Raw genomic sequence first — 22,449 nt, forward strand, 5'->3', positions numbered from 1 at the left:
ATAAAGAATAAAATAACTACACATCATAGTCCAGCAAAACTATAATAACTTGCATATCTCAAACCAAATGAGGGTTTACTCAAGTATTCCCTATGGAAATCCCAAGTGGACCAAATGGAGGTAGACCCTTCTTTTACGGTTCATCACGCCATCCACCAACCTAACCAGGCATATACTTGCATTATGCCTGGCAACATGCTAGGACCGGCCCAGGCCTAGGCCCAGGCCCTGGCCCGGTCATGGCTCTATCAGGGCGGGCCAATTGAAAAAATAATAATAATAAAATTTGCAAAACCCCGAGCAACCACTCTCTCTCCTAATCTCATAATTTTCGACATCCATAGTCAACCATCCAATGAGCTACCAATAAACCCACAATCTCTCGTATCTAAATTTTAAGGTTCCCTGCATAACCAATCCCTGCACCGGCCTCTCCGAAAAACCAATGTTACCAAATTATTTATCCTTGTTGTTTTACAGATTTTCAGAATTCTGGTACCCATAATTTTTCATGGCTGTACCCTCAAAAGGTTTTTCCAGTGGAATTTATATTTCGAATCTGTCGTACCCTATAAATTTTCAGATTGTTGAGCTCCTCCGATTTAAGGCTTCCTTCATAGGTTTGAGGGACTCCCTTTTTTTTTTTTTCTTTTTCTTGTTTTTTGCGGGGGTTATAAGTTACATGTTGGACATCCTTTCTCTCTCTCTACAAGTGCAGGTTCCTTACTATTCAAATAGGCTGTCTTTTGACTATGTAAAGAGCTCTATTTTGTGAAGTTGTCCTGTAAATTATAAACAAAAAAAAAATCTGAAAATACCCATAAATCATTAAATCTTGAAATATCTTTGTGGGTTGTCTGAATTTTCTCCCTTTACCACTCCAAAAAAAATAAAAAATCTTTGTTGTATGATCGAATTTGTTGTTCGGTTACTCAATCATGCATGTTCTGGTCTGCAAGCAGCTGAATCCGTCTTGGATCAACACCGAGTTCTGTTGGCTCTTCCAGTATCATTATGTTTTTTTTGGTTGTCTCGACTGTTTTTCTATCTCCAGTGAAGATATGAAGTTTTTGTTCATTATTGAACTCCGATGCCACTCTGTTCTTGCCTTCTGTTTCTGAGGCACATTGATCCGCCGCTGCTGATTTCTGTGCATGTTGATCAAGCAATATAAGTGTGCACTTGAAGATTCAACTGCGCGTTTCCACAACTTAGTGTTCAAACTCCATCCACTCTCTTTCATAGCATCTTGAGTTTGAGGGGGAGTATGAAAGTAAAGTAAATATATTGTATATCCGGTTAATATATAAAGTATATATTATATATAGGGTTAATATAAAAAATATATACACCTGATTAGTATAAAAAGTATATATTGCAATATATATGGGAAGGGTTGGTAAAGTATCTATAGTTTATGGTAAGTTTGAATATGGTTTAGGTATCTAGGATTTATTTCTATTATTGTCATGCTTAATTTGTCTATAAAAAGAAAGTATATATTATATATCCGGTTAATATGGAGAGTGTATATTGTGTATCGGTAAATATAAAAAGTATATATTGCAATAAGTATATATGGAAAGGGTTGGTAGCGTATATGTAGTTTATGGTAAGTTTGGTGCATGTATAAAAAAACTACCTTCATCTAAAATATCACTCCAAGTTTTCCCAATCCAAGATGCGAGGTAACGCAGAAGCTAATTCCAAGTTTTCCCAATCCAAGATGCGAGGTAACGCAGCATTAGCTTCTGGCGTGGCCTCATTGTTGCTATTCTTCTCCTCCATGCCCATTTGTCAAGCAAAGCTAGGCCTAGGGGAACCAAAAGTGAGCCAAATCGAAATCTACATGCACGACCTCCTCGTCGCAGAGAAGCCTACGGCAGTGATCGTGGCCGAAGCCAACACGACAAAGTCCTCGCCCACTCTCTTTGGCCAGGTCGTCGTTGTGGATGACCCCATGACCGAAGGGCCGGAGCTCACATCCAAGTTGATTGGGAAGGCACAAGGCCTGTATGCTCCCTCATCCCAAAGTGAGATCAGTTTGTTCGAAGCCGTCGATTTCGTATTCACATATGACAAGTTCAATGGCAGTACTCTCAGTGTGATGGGAAGGAACCCAATTCTGCAGAAAGAGAGAGAGCTGTCGATTATTGGAGGTAGTGGAGCCTTCCGTCTCGCTCGTGGCTACGCTCTTAAACAAACCTACTCCTTCGATACTGCAACTCTGAATGCTGTAGTCCATTACAATGTAACCGTTATCCACTACTGAGGAAATCTCATTCCTATCCCATTTTAGAATATGATTCTATGACTCATGAAAATTTCCTTGTGTTGTTTTTCATTAACAAGTCGCGTTGACCTACTTTGATTGTAAATTTCAGATATAAAAAAAACTACCATTCACATAAAGAAAAGAAAAAAAAAAAAGCTTTGGCCAAAGATTTCTTTCTTTGTCGTAGGATATCGCTTCGGATGGGCAATTGAGTAAAATTGTCAATGACTAGTAAAAAGCATGTTAGGTATGTGAAGGACAATTTCTATGTGGCAAGCCCACATAATGTAGAAATGTGAACTTGGCAATAAATATATTTTTTAAATATAATTTGATCCGAATATTTAGAGAATATATAATCTCTAACATGGAGATCATGAATGTGAAAAATAAATAAATAAATATTGAAAACTAGAAATAATAATTATATTAAGAAAACATTTGGATCGTTAATTACACTTGTTTTTAGATGGACCACCTATTTGCATCCATCTTTAGTAGGAATGATTTATACCTTTGGACCGCATATTGTATAAATACAGTCTTGCCCACAAGAAATAATTTTCCATATGTAAATGGCCCACCCTTTATGGGTTAACTACCAACTTTAACTTTCAATTATTTGAAAAGATATTCGAGCATACAACACAATAATAATAATAATAATAATAATAATAATAATAATAATAATAATAATAATAATAATAATAATAATAATAATAAGGGCATATACTTAAGTAACACATACTTTTTAATGGACGTTATTATTAAGATTTTGTTAAGGTTCTTCTACAAAGAGTATTTTCTTAATGTATTCAATAAATTCTTAACTCGATGACAAATGGCGGAGTCGAGACACTGCATATGAAGAGGAGGTATTACAAAGTAAATTCAAAAGTAAGTAAAAGGTTAGCTTAGTCCGTGGCTTTCCTAGGGCGGCAGCTCAAATCTTCCTAGAAATAATTGTTTTAGCCCCGGAAAAGCATCAAAAGAATCTCGCTTTTAGCATTTATGGATCTTATAAAAAAAATAAAAATAAATAAATAAAATTAAAATACAAAAATATTATATATTATTTAGATTGTTCATTTCCCATCCCTAACATGAAAACAGGTCGAAGGTAACCTAACCCCTCCACATCATGTGAACGGGTCGAAAGGATTTCACAATGCCATGCCCAACAATAAAAAAAAGTCTCATATTTTTTTTTATTTAAATAAGATTTTTATCTAAATTTAAGGGTGTAGATTTTATAAATATAACTAAAAAAATGATTAAAAAATATTTTAAATAAAATATAACCAAAATACTATTAAATTTATTTGGATCAATATTTCTTATTCAAAATATTTTTTATTAATTTTATTCATTCTAATTATGAAAATGTAGTTACATCCCAAATTCTATATCAATATCATTTTTAAATAAAAATTACAAATAAAAAATCCTTGGCCCTTGGATAAAAAATCCCTATCAAAAAAATGAAAGGTTTTTTTATCAATTTCTCTTTTTGTGAAATTTTTTTTCTTATCAATAAAATAAAAAGTTTTTTATAAAATAAAATAAAAGGTTCTTATCAATTATTTTTCTTGTCAAATTCCTTTTTTTTGTCAAAAAAATAAAAGGTTTTTGTCAAAAAAATAAAAGGTAATAAAAAGTTAATGTAAAAAAAGACAGTTCTTATAAAAAAATTAATAATACAACAAGTATTTTTTGTCAAAAAAAAGGTTCTTGCTAAAAACCAAAAAAAATGTAATACGACAAACATTGCTTGTAAAAAAAATAAAAGGTTTTTGTCAAAAAGACTAAAAAGTTCTTATCAAAAAACCATTCTTTATTGTAGTCCATGTATGATTATATACTTCATCCATGATAATTCCATGATTTTTATTTTGTGTGATGTAATTTAATGGTTAAAATAAGTTCATACAGAGAAAAAATATATCAATATTCACATATTGATGAAAAAAATGAAAATTAATAATGTAGTACTCCAATTTCTTATTGGATTCGTAAAAAACAACATTTATAATGAGTTTTAATAATTTTTTTAGATTTTTTTTAAAGCTTAATCCTACAAATTCGGCCGATTCTCTATCCGGATGGGTTTATCCGGATGGGTTTTTGGGATGCCCAATCCGGGCCACCAATCCGTTTTTTGAACCATTGATCTAAACAATTGAAAGATGCTTTTGTTCCTTTTGAGCATCCACAAGACTAACCCTTTTCCCAAATATAATGAAGGAGATGTGAAAGGAAAGTATATATATTATATATTCGGTTAATATGAAAAGGGTATATTGTGTACCGAGTTAATATAGAAAGTGTATATTGTGTACCCGGTTAATATATAAAGTATGTATTGCCATTAATATATATGGGAAGGGCTGGTAGAGAATCTGCAATTTATAGTAAGTTTGGATATGGTTTAGATTTATTTCTATTGTTGTCTGTAATTTGTCTATAAAATACAAGGCTATATATTCATTTATTTAATGGACATTGAGTCTCATATATAAAAGAAAGTACCCTCATCCAGAATCTCACTCAATTTTCACTAAATCCAAGATGAGAGGTACCGGCATAGCCGCATTGCTGCTTGTCTTCTCCTCCATGCCCATTTGCCAAGCAGAGCTAGGCCTAGGTGAACCAAAAGTGAGCTACATCGATTTCTACTTACATGACCTCCTTGTCGCAAATAAGCCTACGGCAGTGACGGTGGCCAAAGCCAACACAACAAACGCCTCGCCCACTGTCTTTGGCGAGGTTGTCGTTGCGGACGATCCCTTGACCGAAGGGCCAGAGCTTACATCCAAGTGGATTGGGAAGGCGCAAGGCCTGTATGCTTTCTCATCCCAAAGTGAATTCAGTTTGTTCATGGCCCTCAATTTAGCATTCACAGACGGCGAGTTCAATGGTAGCATTGTCACTGTGATAGGGAGGAACCCAGTTCAAGAAAAGGTGAGGGAGTTGTCAGTTGTTGGAGGTACTGGAGCCTTCCGCCTCGCTAGTGGCTATGTTCTTATACAAACCTACTTCTTGGATACAACAACTCCGAATGCTGTACTCCACTACAATCTAACCGTTATCCACTACTAAGGAAATCTCATTCTTATCATATTTTAGAAAGATTATATGACTGATAAAAATTTCGTCGTTGTGTCTCCTTAACGAACGACTTGTTTCACTTTGAAGAACCGTTATCCACTACTAAAGAAATCTTATTCATATCTCATTTTAGAATGATTCTATGACTAATGAAAATTTCCTTTTGTTCTTTCTTCTAAACGAACGAGTTGTTTCACTTTGAAGCAACGCTTTGTTCAAGTGTGTGGAAGGGCACATGGAGCACAAACCTCAAGGGTCGTCAATGTTTGATGAATGATTAAAATGAGATACTGCATGGTGTGAATTGTTCATCATTAATGACGGCCGTTATTCATGTGTATACAAAATGTTGCCAGAAATGAATCGATCTGGGGTTCATGATGGAAGGTATTGGAATACATCCTGATGATAGTCAAAAAACAGCCTTTTGCTTTTCAAATTACTATTTTCAATAGACAGTTATGCCCTTGTTTATGCATAAATGTTAACTTAATTGGATGGACCCCAACAACCCAGGTTGGTATGCTAAAAACGTGAATCTCTAAAGCACATTTAAATTTTGCAGTTTTTAAAATAAATCTCATGAATTTAGTTAGTTTTCATCCAACAGGTTTGAGAACTGGTCGGACCACTGATTGAATTGGACAGGACACTTTTCCAGTTTCATAGAGTTCAGTCCGGATTTGAAGACATAGTTGCAGACACAAACGTATTGTAATGCACTAATAAGATCCCATTTTTTTCACCGGTGTAAGCATATGCCTAATTTAAGCATGACTCCACTAATGGACTAGAAAGCTGTCACACCCCAAGAATTTACAATACTATTATTCTTGAGATGTGCGGACAAAACATATATATATCTATTGATAGGACAAATTTACAATGGTGAGGTCTTACATAGTAAGTAAAGAAAGCTAGCACAACAACAGTATCTTCCAAGGTTGATCTTGACTAGCATTCAAAATGAATTCGTAGTTATCCTGAAAAAATGTTTACCATAGTTTGATGAGTTTGGCTACTCAGTAAGTGATCATCATAATCTTAAAAATAATCATGATTGAAAGATATCAATATTTTCCAAAATGAGATCTATTAATAGAAAATGCATCAACAATTTCACTTTCAATAATTGCATAATTAAGTATAATCCGAGTAATTGAAATGCTTATAACACTTTTAACGACAGTACATAATTCAAAGGATTTCACAAAATACCTTACTGGCGTCCCAAGTAGGTCACCTATATACCCCATCAGCGTCCTGATGGGTCCACTTAATCCCTATCGGCGTCCCAGATAGGTCCACTTAATCCCTGCAGGTCCACTTATACCTCACCGGCGTACCGGATGAGTCCACTTAATCCTTACCGGCGTCCCAGATAGGTCCACTTATACCTCACCGGCGAACCGGATGAGTCCACTTGCATACTTAAATTATTTCTAAATCTCTTTAAACATTCGAAAGCAGCAATATCATGTACTCAACATATCACTGAAACCATTAATATGAATTTCACTTAAACCATTAATAACAGTCACTCTCTATAATATTTCAAAAATAACCAATCAAATATTTTGGGCTCAAATTTAGAAAGGTAGCAGTTTGTAAAGGCATTCTAGCATAATTGCCAATTTAATATGTATAGAAAAAAAACTCTTATAAAAATTCAAGAATACAGAATTATCACAATTTATGGAATATCAATTCACAAATAAACATTTCACAGCAATACTATAATCAATTGCAAAAATGTCAATTTTTAAATAATAAGGCAGTCATTTGCATATGAATTTTACAATGTCTAAATATTCAAAACAGTAGAAAGAAATATCACAATTTTACTAAAAGCAGAAATATCACATTTATTTCTAACAATAGACAAGAAAAATAAATAAATTTATTTTTCTAATTTACAGCATTCAAAATTTCTAACATAGATAAAATATCACAATTTTTATTAAAAAGATTATTTTTCAAGATAATGAGGTCACGTGTGCATAAAACTTATCGCGCCTAAAATTCATGATAATAAGCAAAAATAATTATTTCATTTTATTTTTAAAAAGAATGGATTATTTTTCAAGACAATGAGGTCACTTACACACAAAACTGATAAAATAAAGATCCTAGACGGAAATATCACTATTTATTAAAAATAGACTATTTTTCAGAAAGACGATGTCACTTACCCACAATTATTTGAGAGGGAGCTTCCGATAAAAATTTCGGTTCGAGAGAGAAGTTCGTTGTGTTTCGACCAGAGAGAGAGATCTCAAAATTTTGTTTTAGGGTGGGAGTGCTCACAACCCCTATTTAAATTCTTATAACGTATTATTATATTATTTTCTTACGCTCTACCTCATACCTGAGGTGTCGAGTTAAAAGCAGACTTTTATCGTACGAAAACCACGTCCGCTAAAGGACGTTGCCAGCTGCAAGCAGCAAGAGGCAAAAGCAGGCAAGCAAAACAGGCAAGCAAAAGTTAAACGAAGTAAAAGTTTTTGAAAACAGTGATGGTCCCCAAGGATCATCATACTCAAACAGAACATCACCTATTTATAAGCATATTTTCCCCTTTTTTTTTTTTTTTTTTTTTTTTTTTTTTTTTTTTTTTTTTTTTTTGAAATTTTAGGATTGTTACAAAAGCACAGTAGGGCCAATTAGTTCATCAGCAAAAGGTCATGTAGTAAAAGCATAATCATTATGCCAGCGTTTTAAAAAACGTCGAGTCGAATCGGACTCTCCCGGTTCGACTCGGAAATCGCGAAAAGGGACCGGATCGGTTAAAAAATCGGAAATCGTCCGGTTCTAGAGAGAACCGACGATTCCGCACAGTGACTTGCCGATTCACTGTGCGGAATCGGCAAGTCCGTGAAGAACACTGGTTGCACAGTGTTCTTCACGGGATTCTTTGAAATTTGTCATTTTTTGATCATTTTTTTTGTTTTTTTTGGCATGTGATCTGATTTGCAGGCTGTAAACTGCTTTATTCAGCTTTTTCAAGGATTAAATGGTGGAAAAATTTGTTGTTTTTTTATCACGAAAAATTTGGTGTTTAGGGTTTCCGCCTTTTCAGAAAGTTTCATACCAAATAGGGCATGAATCTTTCAAATTTTGTAGGCATTTTGATCTTAAAGCTGTGAATCAAAACCTTTTGTTACTAATTTGTGATAATCGTTGAGAAAAACAGAGTTTTTTGGAGATTGAAGGCTTCGGTTCACAAAATCAGGTAAGAAGTTTGGGTTTTTTTTTTTTCCGCCATTTGATTTATTTCACGGCATATTTTGAACATAATGAGTTCAATAATTAGGGTTTTTAATCTTTATTGTGTCTAGTATGATTTAAAATTTTTAATTTTACGTAATCTGGTCAATTACAACAAGAAATTTGATATGAACACTGAGATGTCTGCGGAACCAAAATTCCGCTGTTTTTTTTTTTTTTTTTCCGCCTTTTGATTTTGTTTTCATGATATATTGGAAATAATGTGTTAAAAATTTAGGGTTTTGATTCCTTATATTGTTGTTTATCAGAAAATATACTCAATTGGATGTAATTTATTCACTTAGAGGTGAATTTTTGAGTTAAAATCGCTTATGTAAAACGACTCCGTGAAGAACAGAATTTTTTTTTTTTTTTTTGGTAACCCATGATAGAATTTTTTGTAATCCATGATCGAATTTTTTGTAATCCATGATCGAAATGTTTGTTTCTTTTTCTTGTAATCCATGATCGAATTTTATTTCTTATTTTTTATTTTTTATTTTTGTAACCCATGATAGAATTTTTTGTAATCCATGATCGAATGTTTTGTAATCCGTGATCGAAATGTTTGTTTTTTTTTGTAATCCATGATCGAATTTTTTGTTTTTTGTTTTTTATGTAACCCATGATAAAGTTTTTTGTAATCCATGATTGAATGTTTTGTTATCCATGATGTAATTGATTTTTTCTTTTTTTGTAATCCACGATCGAATTTTTGGTTTTTTTTTTTTTTTTTTTTTTTTTTTTGTAATCGATGATCGAATTTTATGTAATCCATGATCGAATTTTTTGTAATCCATGATCGAATTTTTTGTAATCCATGATCGAATTTTTTGTAATCCATGATCGAATTTTTTGTAATCCATGATTGAATTTTTTGAAAATTTGTGATTTTTTTTTTTAATCCATGATCGAATTTTTTTTTGTAATCCATGATCGAATTTTTAGAAAATTTGTGATTTTTTTTTTTTAATCCATTATCGAACTTTTTGAAAATTTGTTAATTTTTGTTTTTAATCCATGATCGAATTTTTTGAAAATTTGCTGTACTTTTTTTTTTTATTTCTTTTTATCCATGATCGAATTTTTTGAAAAATGATGATTTTCCGAAAAGATGTGAAAATCGTGATAAAGTTTTGATTATCATGATGTATTAAACCCAATTTTAATTTTTATTGTTTGAGTTTGCTGTAATTTTTTTTTTTTTTTTTCCATGATCGAATTTTTTGAAAAATGATGATTTTCCGAAAAGATGTGAAAATCGTGACAAGGTTTTAATTATCATGAGGTATTAAACCATATTTTAAATTTTTATTGTTAAAGTTTTTGTTGAAAAAATTGTATGTTGATGGATTATTTATGCAAAAAAATGCATGTTATTATATTTTTAATACAAAACTGTATTTTTTTTATCTGTTGTTCATGGATTTTTTAGTTGGAATGACTGATGTTAGCCGGCTCTTTGAAGAATTGTTTTTATTATTAATTTTTTAATGCAAAAAATGTATGTTCTTGATAATTGAGTTGTAGCCATGTTTGGAGGTTGCATTTTGTATTATTCTAAATGTTTGTAATTGATATGTACGAAAATATTATTGTCAAAAAAGGTATTTTGCAATAACAAATAACAACGAATATGACTACATGAACTACCGCAACATATTATCACTACATATGGTGATTATTTTTCTTTTTGAACTGTCAAGTTAATTTAAACTTTTTACATCTTAAAACAGTTGAATCATGTCAAGATCTACAGAAGACTGCATGGCAACATGGGCTCAGACTTGATCCCAACAAGAAAGACAAAATTATTTGTAATTACTGTCAAAGAGTGATAAGTAGTGGGGTACATAGGTTCAAGCAACACTTGGCAGGGGTTAAGGGAGAAGTTTCTGCATGCATTAGTGTCCCTAGTAATGTAAAAAAAAGATGGTGGCAATTCTTAATGCTAGCAAAGGTAAAAAAATTGCCAAACATAGGATGAATGAGGAGATAGCTAGTTTATATACACCATCAAGCAGGAATGATACAGAAGAGCAATATAATTATGACCTAGAAGAGCAATATAATAATGAGCTGGACATGGCCACAAGATTGAGTTTACATGAACAATCTCAGAGGGAACGTGGGTTTAGAATGCCCGGTGGGTCTAGCTCAGACATGCATGGTGGGCCTAGCTCCGATATGCATGGTGGGCCTAGTTCAGATATGCATGGCGGGTCCAGCTCGAGCATGTATGGCGGGCCTAGCTCAAATATGTATGGAGGGGTTGGTGGCAATATGTATCAAGGAGAATCAGTTGTTGAAGAAATTGTTTCTAAGTTACCTAGGAGTGCCAGTATTGCAGGTCATAGTCGTAAAGACCCATTTCTCTCAAAGCCTAAGTCACAACAGGTGACCCTAAAAGGCATGGTTAAAGGTACAAGAAACATGTTAGGGAGATATGTTGGTAAATGGTTCTACGATAAAGGGATTCCCTTTGATGCAGTCAATAACCCATATTTTCCACCTATGATTAGTGCAATCCAGAGAGTCGGGCCCGGGGTAAAACCCCCGACGGCATGTGAGCTCAGTGGGCCAATATTAGATGAAGAGGTAGAGGAAGTTAAAAAGTAGATTGAAGAATATAAACAGAGTTGGCCAAGGACAAGAATTACTCTCATGAGTGATGGTTGGTTGAATAAAGTTAGCAAAAAGGAGTTTTTAAACTTCTTGGCCTATTCCCCAAAAGGTACAGCTTTTTTGTCTAGCAAAGACGTATCAGGGATGAAGAAGGATGCAAACTTCTACGTACGACTATATGATCAGATAGTGGAGGAGGTGGGAGATAAGCATGTAGTCCAGTTTATTACGGACAATGCGCGTGCATGTGTTTCTGCGGGCAGCAAGTTGATGGATAAGAGGAAGCATCTAGTATGGACCCCGTGTGCTGCACACAGCATCGATCTTATGTTAGAGGAAATCGATGAGATCAAAATTGTGAAGGAGACTCTAGATAAAGCAAGGTTGGTGTCGAGATTTATATACAACCACTCTAAAATATTATTTCTGTTTAGAGAACACTCTAAGAAAAAAGAGATAATCAGGCCTGCCATAACCCGCTTTGCGACCGATTACTTAGCTGTGGACTCCATTCGACAATCTGAAGGTGCATTAAAGAGATTGTTTACTTGTGAAGAGTGGTTAAATGACTGCCTCTCGAAGTCCAGTACCGGTATAAAAGTGGACGACATAATCTCAAATAGGTTGTTCTGGTCTCGATGTTCCAGTGTTGTAGAGGCCACTGCCCCTTTGGTCACGATGTTAAGAATGGTGGATGCTGACAAGAAAGCTACCATGGGTATCCTTTATGAAGGTATTGAGAGGGCGAAATCAGCTATTGGGGAGAAGTGTAATTTTGCTAGCAAAGTGATCGAGATTATAGAAAAGAGGTGGAACACCAAATTTGGACGTCCAATTCATTATGCTGGTAAATATATATTTGTATCATTACAATGTTTCAGTTTAAATCATTTTTTTATGAAATTGTAAATGACATTTTTCAACTTATATATTTTTTAGGTTACTACTTCAATCCAAAATTTTTCTATTTGACACCTGAACAACGCCATCGAAACCAAGTAGCAGCAATACAAGAGGTATTATTTAATGTTTGGGTAAGAACTTCATTGAGTTGTTATATTTGTGAGGAATAATGCACTAAAACGTAATATATTTATTTTAGCTTGCTATGTATAGGGATGTTATAGGATCCTTCGGAACTAGACTTGCCGGAAATTCTCGAACTATAATGGATCCAGGTTATCCCCTCGCTAATATTTTGTTTATTCATATATTTAATCTTATGAATTGTTCTTGCCCTTACAATGCTTTTTACATTTTAATCCAGCTGAATGGTGTGAGATATATGGTACTGATGCACCTCACCTAAAGAGGATAACAATCAAGGTGCTCTCCCAGACATATTTTGCTACTGGCTGTGAGCGCAATTGGAGTACGTTCCAATGGTTGCACACTACTAGGAGGAATCGACTTGCTTCTGAGAAGCTTCATAAACTAGTCTACGTTCATTATAATTTAAACCTCAGAGAGCGACAAATAAGAAGGAAGCTTGAAGACTATGGGCCGATAGACTTAGACACAATATTTGTCACAGACACAGCAGACCAATGGGTAGTAGAAGAGGAGGAGCCAGTGTTGCACAAGAGAGCGTTCCTTGAGGCTATCGGTGATAAAGATATTGAAGAAAGTAATGAGCAGCATGAAAGAGGAAGCAGCCAGCCAATGTATCCACAATACGTCGGAGATATTGTACTTAATGAGGGAGAGTGGGAAGGGGGTCTAAGAGAAAATGAGAGAGATGATGATTCTGAGGCCACCCTATCCCAGCCATATTATTCACATATCGAGTCCCAACAGCAACAGTATAGGGATGAGCACGACAGTGCAGGTGAGCATGAAGGATGGACAAGCTTCGGGGATTTTGGATTGGGAACACAACAAAACACTAACACTCAGGGATTTGGGAATAGTCAGACGCCCGCTAATATCGATGATTCGTTTTTAGATCGAATCAATGAATTGTCAAACGAATTCAATCGATGGCACCAGCGTGACCAAGAAGAACAACGTCTCTATCATTTTATTTTTAGATCGTATGTTACTAATTTTATGCTTTATTGTAGTCCATGTATGTTGATATACTTATTCCATTATAATTCTATGTTTATCCTTTTGTGTGATGTAAATTAAATGCTGAATGGCGGTTCATGCAGGGAAAGAACATATCAATATTCGCATATTCATTCAAAAACATGAAAATTCTTAATGTAGTACCCTCATTTCTTATTGAATTCCTAAAAAACAATATTTATAATGAATTTTAATAATGTTTTTGGATTTTTTTGAAGCTTTATTCTGACCGATTCACCCGATTCCCGATCCGGATTGTAGATTCGCCTATCCGGATCGGTTTTTTGAAAGCCCGATCCGGGTCACCGATCCGTTTTTTAAACCATTGCATTATGCCATACAAAACAGGAGCAGGGCATCCACACCTCTAGTGCTGCACGGGTCCATGAGGGACAGCCTAAAATGCCGTTTCGAGGTTAAAGAAGTCCATATTCATTCTCAATACCTAGCAATAAAGTTTATATAAAAACAATTATAATGGCTGGTGCAATTTCCTTTCTGCACAAGGTTATTTGCCCCACTCATAGTGAATCGTGCAAATCCGATGGCCCAGAATCTTTCACTAGGTTGAAGATTTTCCTGTAACTACGTGACTCTTGACTGCTCTGGGGGGGTTTTTTCCGATGTTCAAATTCAAACAACCCTCCCTCTTACCCATTTAGACAAACCCTCACACTCCCCTGAAATCTTTAGCCTAGGCCTAAACTTTGAGCACTCCCTGGTAACCTGAAACCCATTACAAGCAGGAGCGACAAGACTAAACTCAAGAAAACCCCGAGTTTAATGACAACAGTAATTTAGACTTAACATCCCATCTGCACCACGTCTCAAGCTTAAAGGTGGTTCTAGGCAAATCACGCTAAAGCAGCTTGATTTGGGTTTCGACTCCTATTGCCAGGCTAGCTGGCCCCGCTTTGAGTAAGAAGTCTCCATTTTTTTCATCTTTACGTTTATTTCTTATGTTTAGAACAATGCTACATTCTTGATTTACAATATATATTTCCAAGTTTCCTTCCCTTTAGGCACATCTGATCAGCTGGCACAGCCAGCAATCTGTCAGGGGTTGAGCTCTCTTTGAGATTAATTCATTTGTGGGTTATAATTTGATAGGACCCTTAATTTGTTGAATTGAGTTAATAGAAAGTTTTGAGTAAAAATCAGGGAGCGAGTCCGAGAGGTTTCTCTCATGTTTTCACTATAAATAGTTATGGTTATGGTGCCTATCGTGGGGCTCGTCAAACTAACTTTTGTTACCCCTACCCTCTAAAAGTTTTTGAAAATCAACTTCCGAGAGTTCTAGGGAGCACTGTGATGAAACAAAAATGGAAACTAAAGGCTTTCCTGACCCCTGACACGTCTGGAGGCTTGGAGAAGAGTGTGGCTCCAGGTGCATTTTGCCATGCAGCTCGAGGTGGATTTTGCCATGCAGCGCGAGGTGCATATCGTTACTCATCTCACGGCTACGCCATCCAAAACCTCTCCGGAAAACTCTTGATTCTGTCTGGGCCTCATGTTCCCCAAAAAGAAGGAAAGAAACAAAAAGTAAAAGGAGAGTAGGGAAGTTCTTTTCTATACCACTTGAGGAAAAATATTTGAGGTGAGTTGAGACTTGAGCCCTTTGAGGTTTAATTTAGGTCAGTTTAAGAAAGCAAGTGTGAATTATTATCCACAATAGAAGATGAAGTATTTCAGCAATATTATAGATTTCTAGAACTAGACAGATTTGATTCCCATCAAAATTATTCGTTTTTAATTATGTTGATGTTATATGATTTTTAAATTGATTATTTGAATTTTTTTATGAGTCCTGGATATTTTATTTTTATAAAATGAATTTATAAATTAATAGATATTCAATTTTCAGTATTTTAATGTTCAGAAAAAATAAAGTTTATTTCTCACATTCTAAAAATTAATTTTATAATTTTAAAAATCATATTTAATATGGGGGCATCCTACCATAAATCCTTATCTGGATGTGTGTGGAGACCACCCATGGTCTACATGGGTGACACCCCCCACTTAAAGTAGGTAGTCCTTTTGATTTGATATGCCTTGATGAGTAAGGCATGGAAACAATTAACATGATAAGTTATATGGAATCGTATGGAAATAGGACTTATAAAGATAATATGTATAAATAAAAGAGATTTATACAATGGTAGATATTATCTGATAGTTTTCATTTTTTATATTTAATAAGACAAAGGTTTAGGAAGCTGACGGATAAGGTTTTGTATTTTCTTTTGAATTATGATGGTTGATCTAAGGATTGAATGACTCAGATCTCTCACCCCACATGTCTCCTATGATCAATAGTCTGGATCTAATCGCCATAAATATGGCTAATCCTAAAGAAACCCTGACCCTGGAAAACTTTATAAATGGGGGCCCTCTCTCCCATAAATCTCTACACCTCTCATCTCTCTCTCTCTTCTATCTAAGATCTCTTTCTCCCTTAGAAAATTATTTTTTGAGTTAGAAATAGGGGTAAACCCCAAGCTAGGAGTAAATAGGGGGCACACCCTACATATACAAGCTATTATGGCCTTGTGGTTTATGTGATGTTTCATGTTACTCTCATATTGATTAAGGGTTGTAGCCAAGGCTTTCCCATGATTCAAATATCTGACATAGACCATGGGTCCCATGCGCCATTGAAATAGGAGACCCGGTGTAGGGTGTACTAAGTCCGTTGAGGTAATTTTACGGCATCTTGCTTTGTAATTTACAGTATTTTATTTTTTATTTTTTTTTATTCTCATAAGCATTGTGTTGGTTTTATTCATTTAATAAATGAAGTTCTAATTAGTGGCAGCAAATGATAACCACTTTTGCTCATTCATTTTTTTATTTCAAGGGAGTTTTATTGTACTTGAACTTTTGTAAGTGTTCTAGTCGGTGAGAAAATTTAAAATTAAAAATTATATACATTGTGCTAAATTACCTTGTCGAACTTTCAAAATAGTGTCAATGGTTCATCATAAACAATGGCTGCTATTCATGTATATACAAAACGTTGCCAGAAATTAATCGACTGGGGTTCATTGTGTCATATATGATTGAAGGTATTATTTGTGCATACAATGTTAAACATAATTGGATCGGATTGGACCCTAAACTGGTTTAGTCCACTAAAAACTTGGATCTAGAAAAAAACACATTTAAATATTGTAATTTCTTTTAACTAGTTCCATCATTTTTACCAATTTTCATTCAATTGGACCTCTAATTGAATTAGACTAGACTAGAAAACTGCCTAGTATCCTATCCCGTCTGGATTTAAAAACATAGGTGCATACACACATGTAATGGAGTGTACTAATAAGTATCTCTCTTCAATATTGGGATATTACTCTTTTATGCACACATAATGGAAGCATGGATTTCAATTTTTTTTTTCTTTTTCTCTCTCGAGGTTGGTCAGTGGTCGCAAGGTTGAAGATTAAGTGGACTTTCACCAAGAGAGTAGATCTACAATATCCTCCCCTAGAGAGTATGATTTTTTTTTTTGTGGTATACTTATAAAACTCCCATTAGAAACTTGCATAAAGGTCGAATTTTTACCATCCAAAAAGGAAAAAAAAACGGGGTCGAATTTTAAATAGACGTCTATCTTGGCACTTGTTTATCGAGACAGGAAAGCAATCACAACTTTCTCATATATATTTATGCGCCTTTTGAATCACCTCAAAATCCATCAATATGTTTTGTATATTTTATGGGAAGGTGGCGACTCTGTTTCAAATAACAGTATTTTTTATTTTTTATTTTGCTATTAGAATCCTGTAACCTAAACAACTTATGAATTATGAACAATTGACAATAGATAAATAATAACATATGCTAAGCACAAAGTCGGTGTTGTGCGCGGAAGCTCTGAACTTGCAAAAAGGTCAAATTTTTTCAATTCGAAAAGGAAAAAAAATGGGTCAAATTTTAAATAGAGGTCCATCTTAGCACTTGTTTATCGAGACATGAAAATTATGTACAGACATTATTTCTACCTTTTTATAAATACTAGCTGGATTACATGCAACATGTAAAATAGAATAAACAATCACGACTTTCTCATATATATCTATGTGCCTTTTGAATCACATTAAAATCCATCAATATGCTATGCATATTCTATGGAAAGGCGGCGACTCTATTTCAACTAACAGTATTTTTTATTTTTTATTTTGCTACGATAACCTAATCAACTTATGAATGATGAACTATTGACAATAGATAAACAATAAGATATGCTAAGCACAAAATTGATATTGTGCGCGAATGATCTAAACCAGGTTGATTTTTGTCAAATAAAAGACGAAAAATAAATAATGAAACACACATACACAAGAACACAAAGATTTAAGTGGTTCCCCCCAAAAGAGCTATATCCACGAGCATGACACACTGAAATCCACTATACTAATGAAAGTTACATCATATATTTTGGGACATAATTACCTCTCGAACCCTCGACAAACCCTAGTCGAGCAAACCCTTTAAAACCTACTCTCCCAAACGGCACCACTGTCGATCTCTCATCTCTATTCCGATAAGTAGACCACTGTCTAGAACAGACCATAACTAAAGCATTGTCTAGAAAGAGAACTTTGAGAGCAACCGAGACTTTCTCTCACTAGAAGGGGAAACCATCCAAAATCTTCATGAGAACCGTTTCTTTACAAGAAACAAGTATCTCAATCTACATGAGGCACAATCATAATGTTTCTCTCTATATGAAGCTCTCTTCTCTCTAAAAGAGACATTGTCTTTCTAGAGTAAACTACATATAGTGACCCAAATAAGGCGCACAAATTCTTTGCTCTTTCATCCCACATATATAAGGTTAGGAATCCACACTAAATGTGAAACTTCTTATAAATGTTACATATATCTAAGAAACAAAGAGATATACCTAAGAGTTCTAATCGTTTTGGATTTTTATTTTCTTTAGGAAATTTACTAATATCAATCTCAATCCCACATAATATGGGGTTTCTTTATATAGGTGATTTTGGATATCACCAAATCCAACAATCTCCACCTTAATATCAAAATCACATGTTCATCATGCCAACATCCATTGGATAACTTCATAAATTCTTCAAATTTTTTCAAATAAATTTCTTCAGCATTCTTGCTAAAAAATAGTATTTGCCATCAATTTTTTCCACCTCAAACCTTGCATTCAAAACCTTTACCACCATACCGATAACCCCCAAACCAGGCTCTGATACCACTTGCTATGCGCAGAAGTTTTAAACCTGATGGGTTGATTTTTGACAAATAAAACACGAAAATAAAGAATGAAACACGCATACCACAAGAGCACAAATATTTACGTAGTTTCCCTAAAAAGGGTACATCTACGGGAACGACAAACTGAGACTTTCTCTCACTTAAAGGGGAAACCACCTAAAATCTTCATGAGAGTCACTTCTCTACAAGAAATAAGCCTCTCAATCTATATGAAGTACAATTACAATATTTCTCTCCATAAGAAGCTCTCTTCTCTCTAAGGGAGACCTTGTATCTCATGCATGGGAGGTCCCTGCCCCCCTCTTTCTCTTAAGGAAACCACATATGGTGATCCAAATAGGACATACAAATTCTTCGTTCTTTCATTCTATATATATAAAGTTAAGAATCCACACTAAATATGAAAATATATATAGTTGTTACATATATCTCAGAAACTAAGAGATATACATAAAAGTCCTAATTTTTTTGGATTTTTATTTCTTTTAAGAAACTTATCAATATCAATCTCAATATCAATCCCACATAATATAGGATTTCTTTATGTGGGTAATTTTGGATATCACCAAATCTAACAATTGGAATATACCTTGTTATTGTATTCTTACTCAATTTCCTTTATATGCTCAAATATCTCCAATAAATTGAATATCACTTACTAATAAAAAATTATAAAAACAAAAAAACTATAATACACAAAACCATTAGCAATAGTGGAGCAAGGAAAAAAAATAAACAAAGCGAAAAGAAATAAGAGAAAGAAGAATATGGGCTAAGAAGTATATGGTATGAATATACACATTTTCTTAAAGGAAAAAGTTTATATAAGTGTGAAGCTCTAAATAATCAATTTAAGATGCATCTGAAAAATTCACTAAAAGATGTTGTCTTGAAGCCCAAAAATCCTCAAATTGATCATCTCGACCTCATGATGTATGGACATGAGAAAAATGGATTTCAAGTATATTTACTCCCAATAAAGTAAATAGATAGTATACTCCATTGAGAGTAAATAGTTACTCTCTCTTCTCTAGTATATGGTATGAATATATACATTTACTTAAAAAAAAAAGTTTATATAAGTGCGAGGCTCTAAACAATCAATTTAGGACACTCCTCTAAAACTCATTAAAAGAGGTTGTTTTGAAGCCCAAAAATCCTCAACTTGACCATCTCGACCTCAAGATGTATGGACATTAGTATAATTGGATTTCAAGTAATAGAAATAGTGCATCTTGCATTGCATTTTCAGACAATTAATTATAAAGATTTTCAAGTGTTCATAAATCTGCTCAATCTACACTACTTTTGAAGTTTTGAATTTTATAATTAGAGATGAAAATAAATTTTCAGACCATCACAGAGTAGGATAAGTTTCTATAAGACCTAGCCTTTATGAAAATAAAATAAAGCCTCGCCTCAAATTCTCATCCGGAAAGAACTTTCAACAACAAAAATTAGTCTCATATTTTAAATATAGCTAAATAAATAATTAAAACTTATTTAGTTAGATTTTAGTTATATTTAATTAGATTTCATAAATATTTTAGTAATGATTAAAACATATAGATTTTAGTTATAATTATTTATATTTTATAAATATTTTAGTAATGATTAGTAGTATTTATTTATACTTAGTTAGATTTTAAGTTAGATTTTAGTTATATTTAGTTAGATTTTATAAATAGTTTAGTAATGATTAAAACATATAGATTTTAGTTATAATTAGTTAGATTTTATAAATATTTTAGTAATGATTAGTAGATTTTAGTTATGTTTAGCACGATTTTAAGTTAGATTTTAGTTATATTTAGTTAGATTTTATAAATATTTTAGTAATGATTAAAACATATAGATTTTAGTTATAATTAGTTAGATTTTATGAATATTTGAGTAATGATTAGTAGATTTTAGTTATATTTAGTTAGATTTAGTTAGATTTTATAAATATAACTAAATAAATGATTATAACGTATTTTAAATAATTAAAAAAACCAAAATACCGCTAAATTTTTTTGGATCAATATTTCTTGTTCAAAATATTTTTTATTATTTTTATTAATATTAATTATGAAAATGTAGTTACATCCCAAATTCCACATCAATATCATTTTAAAATAAAAAATAAAATTCAGTCTTGGCCCTTAGATGAGGCTCGTTCAATCCGAACAATTGAAAGATGCTTTTGCACGTTTTGAGCATCCACAAGACCAACCCTTTTCCCAAATATAATGAAGGAGGTTTAAGACAGGTACATGTATAAAAGAAAGTACCTCCATCAAGAATCTCACTCGATTTTACCTAAATCCAAGATGAGAGGGAACGCAGCATTAGCCACCGGCATGACCTCATTGCTGCTTTTCTTCTCCTCCATGCCCATTTGCCAAGCAAAGCTAGGCCTAGGGGAACCAAAAGTGAGCCAGATCGAATTCTACATGCATGACCTCCTCGTCGCAGAGAAGCCTACGGCAGTGATCGTAGCAGAAGCCAACACGACAAAGTCCTCGCCCACTCTCTTTGGCCAGGTGGTCGTTGTGGATGACCCCCTGACCGAAGGGCCGGAGCTTACATCACAAGTTATTGGTAAGGCGCAAGGCCTGTATGCTCCCTCGTCCCAAAGTGAGATCAGTCTGTTCGAAGCCGTCAATTTCGTATTCACAGATGGCAAGTTCAATGGTAGTACTCTCACTGTCATGGGAAGGAACACAATTTTGCATACGGTGAGAGAGCTGTCGATTATTGGAGGTAGTGGAACCTTCCGCCTCGCTCATGGCTACATTCTTAAACAAACCTACTCCTTAGATACAACAACTGGGAATGCTGTACTCTACTACAATGTAACCGTTATCCACTACTGAGGAAATATCATTGCTATCTCATTTTACAATGATTCTTTGACTGATGAAAATTTCATCGTGTTGTTTCTCCTTAACGAATGAGTTGTTTCACTTTGAAGGACCATAGTTTAGTTATCGGGAGCGTCAAAGCGACGTCTGTCTAAAGCTCCGGAGCGAGTTCCGGTGAGGGTAAAAGTAGCGAATCGAGATCCCATATGAATAGGGAGCACATTCTCAATACATTGAGATCGAGATCCCTATTTAACGGGAATGCTTTCCATGTCAAATGGGATCATGTTCCCATATTCATTAAGATCATGCTCCCATCGACAACAGGAGCGCGCCCTCATCTAAGAATGACCATGTTCCTGTTTGGAAAGGATCGCGTTCTGTGCATAAGTAGTCCACGTTTAACTCCACTTTTATAAAAATTTGACTTAAAATATAATTGTTTTATTTTAAATATTAATTTTATTTAAGAAGTTTCTTTTAGGATGTTTCGAGAAAATAGGGATGGAGTTCCGAAAATGTAGGGATTGCGCTCCTAAAACTCTGGGAGCGGGGATCTAATTTATTTAGGAACGAGATCCTCAAATTAAGGAAAGGTGTTCCGTACAGTATTGGGAGCGAGCTCCATTGTGAACGAGATCGAGAATTTTAAATATAGAAACGAGCTCCCAAAAAGTAGCGAACAAGTTCCGGTCGGGAGCTCGGCTACAGAGCGATGGAGCTGGGTTCCGAAGAGGGAGCGCCACCCTAGTAGGACGCTCCCGGTAACTATGTGAAGAATCATTATTCTCTACTAAGGAAATCTCATTCCTATCTCATTTTAGAATGATTCTATGATTGATGAAAATTTCCTTGTGTACTTTCTCCTTAACGAACAAGTTGTTCCAGTTTGAAGCAAAGCTCTTGTTCGTGAGTGCCATGCTACTGTACTGTGTGCAAGGGCATATGGAGCACAAACCACAAGGGTCTTCAATGTTCGATGAATGATTAAAATGAGATACT

General features: G+C 34.2%; 2 protein-coding genes across 2 annotated transcripts; both read left to right on the top strand.

Annotated features, from left to right (window-relative positions):
* Positions 1-1,681: 1,681 nt before the first annotated feature.
* On the top strand, positions 1,682-2,272 carry LOC18441646 (dirigent protein 22). Its single transcript, XM_006851872.1, has one exon. The coding sequence runs from the start codon at positions 1,682-1,684 to the stop codon at positions 2,270-2,272; it is 591 nt and encodes a 196-aa protein (XP_006851934.1).
* Positions 2,273-20,913: 18,641 nt separating this feature from the next.
* Positions 20,914-21,459, top strand: LOC18441644 (dirigent protein 22). Its single transcript, XM_006851870.3, has one exon. The coding sequence runs from the start codon at positions 20,914-20,916 to the stop codon at positions 21,457-21,459; it is 546 nt and encodes a 181-aa protein (XP_006851932.3).
* Positions 21,460-22,449: the final 990 nt, after the last annotated feature.

This window comes from Amborella trichopoda, chromosome 9 (assembly GCF_054954075.1).
Source record: "Amborella trichopoda isolate Santa Cruz 75 chromosome 9, AtrichopodaSantaCruz75HAP2 v2.0, whole genome shotgun sequence".
Lineage (NCBI taxonomy): Eukaryota > Viridiplantae > Streptophyta > Magnoliopsida > Amborellales > Amborellaceae > Amborella > Amborella trichopoda.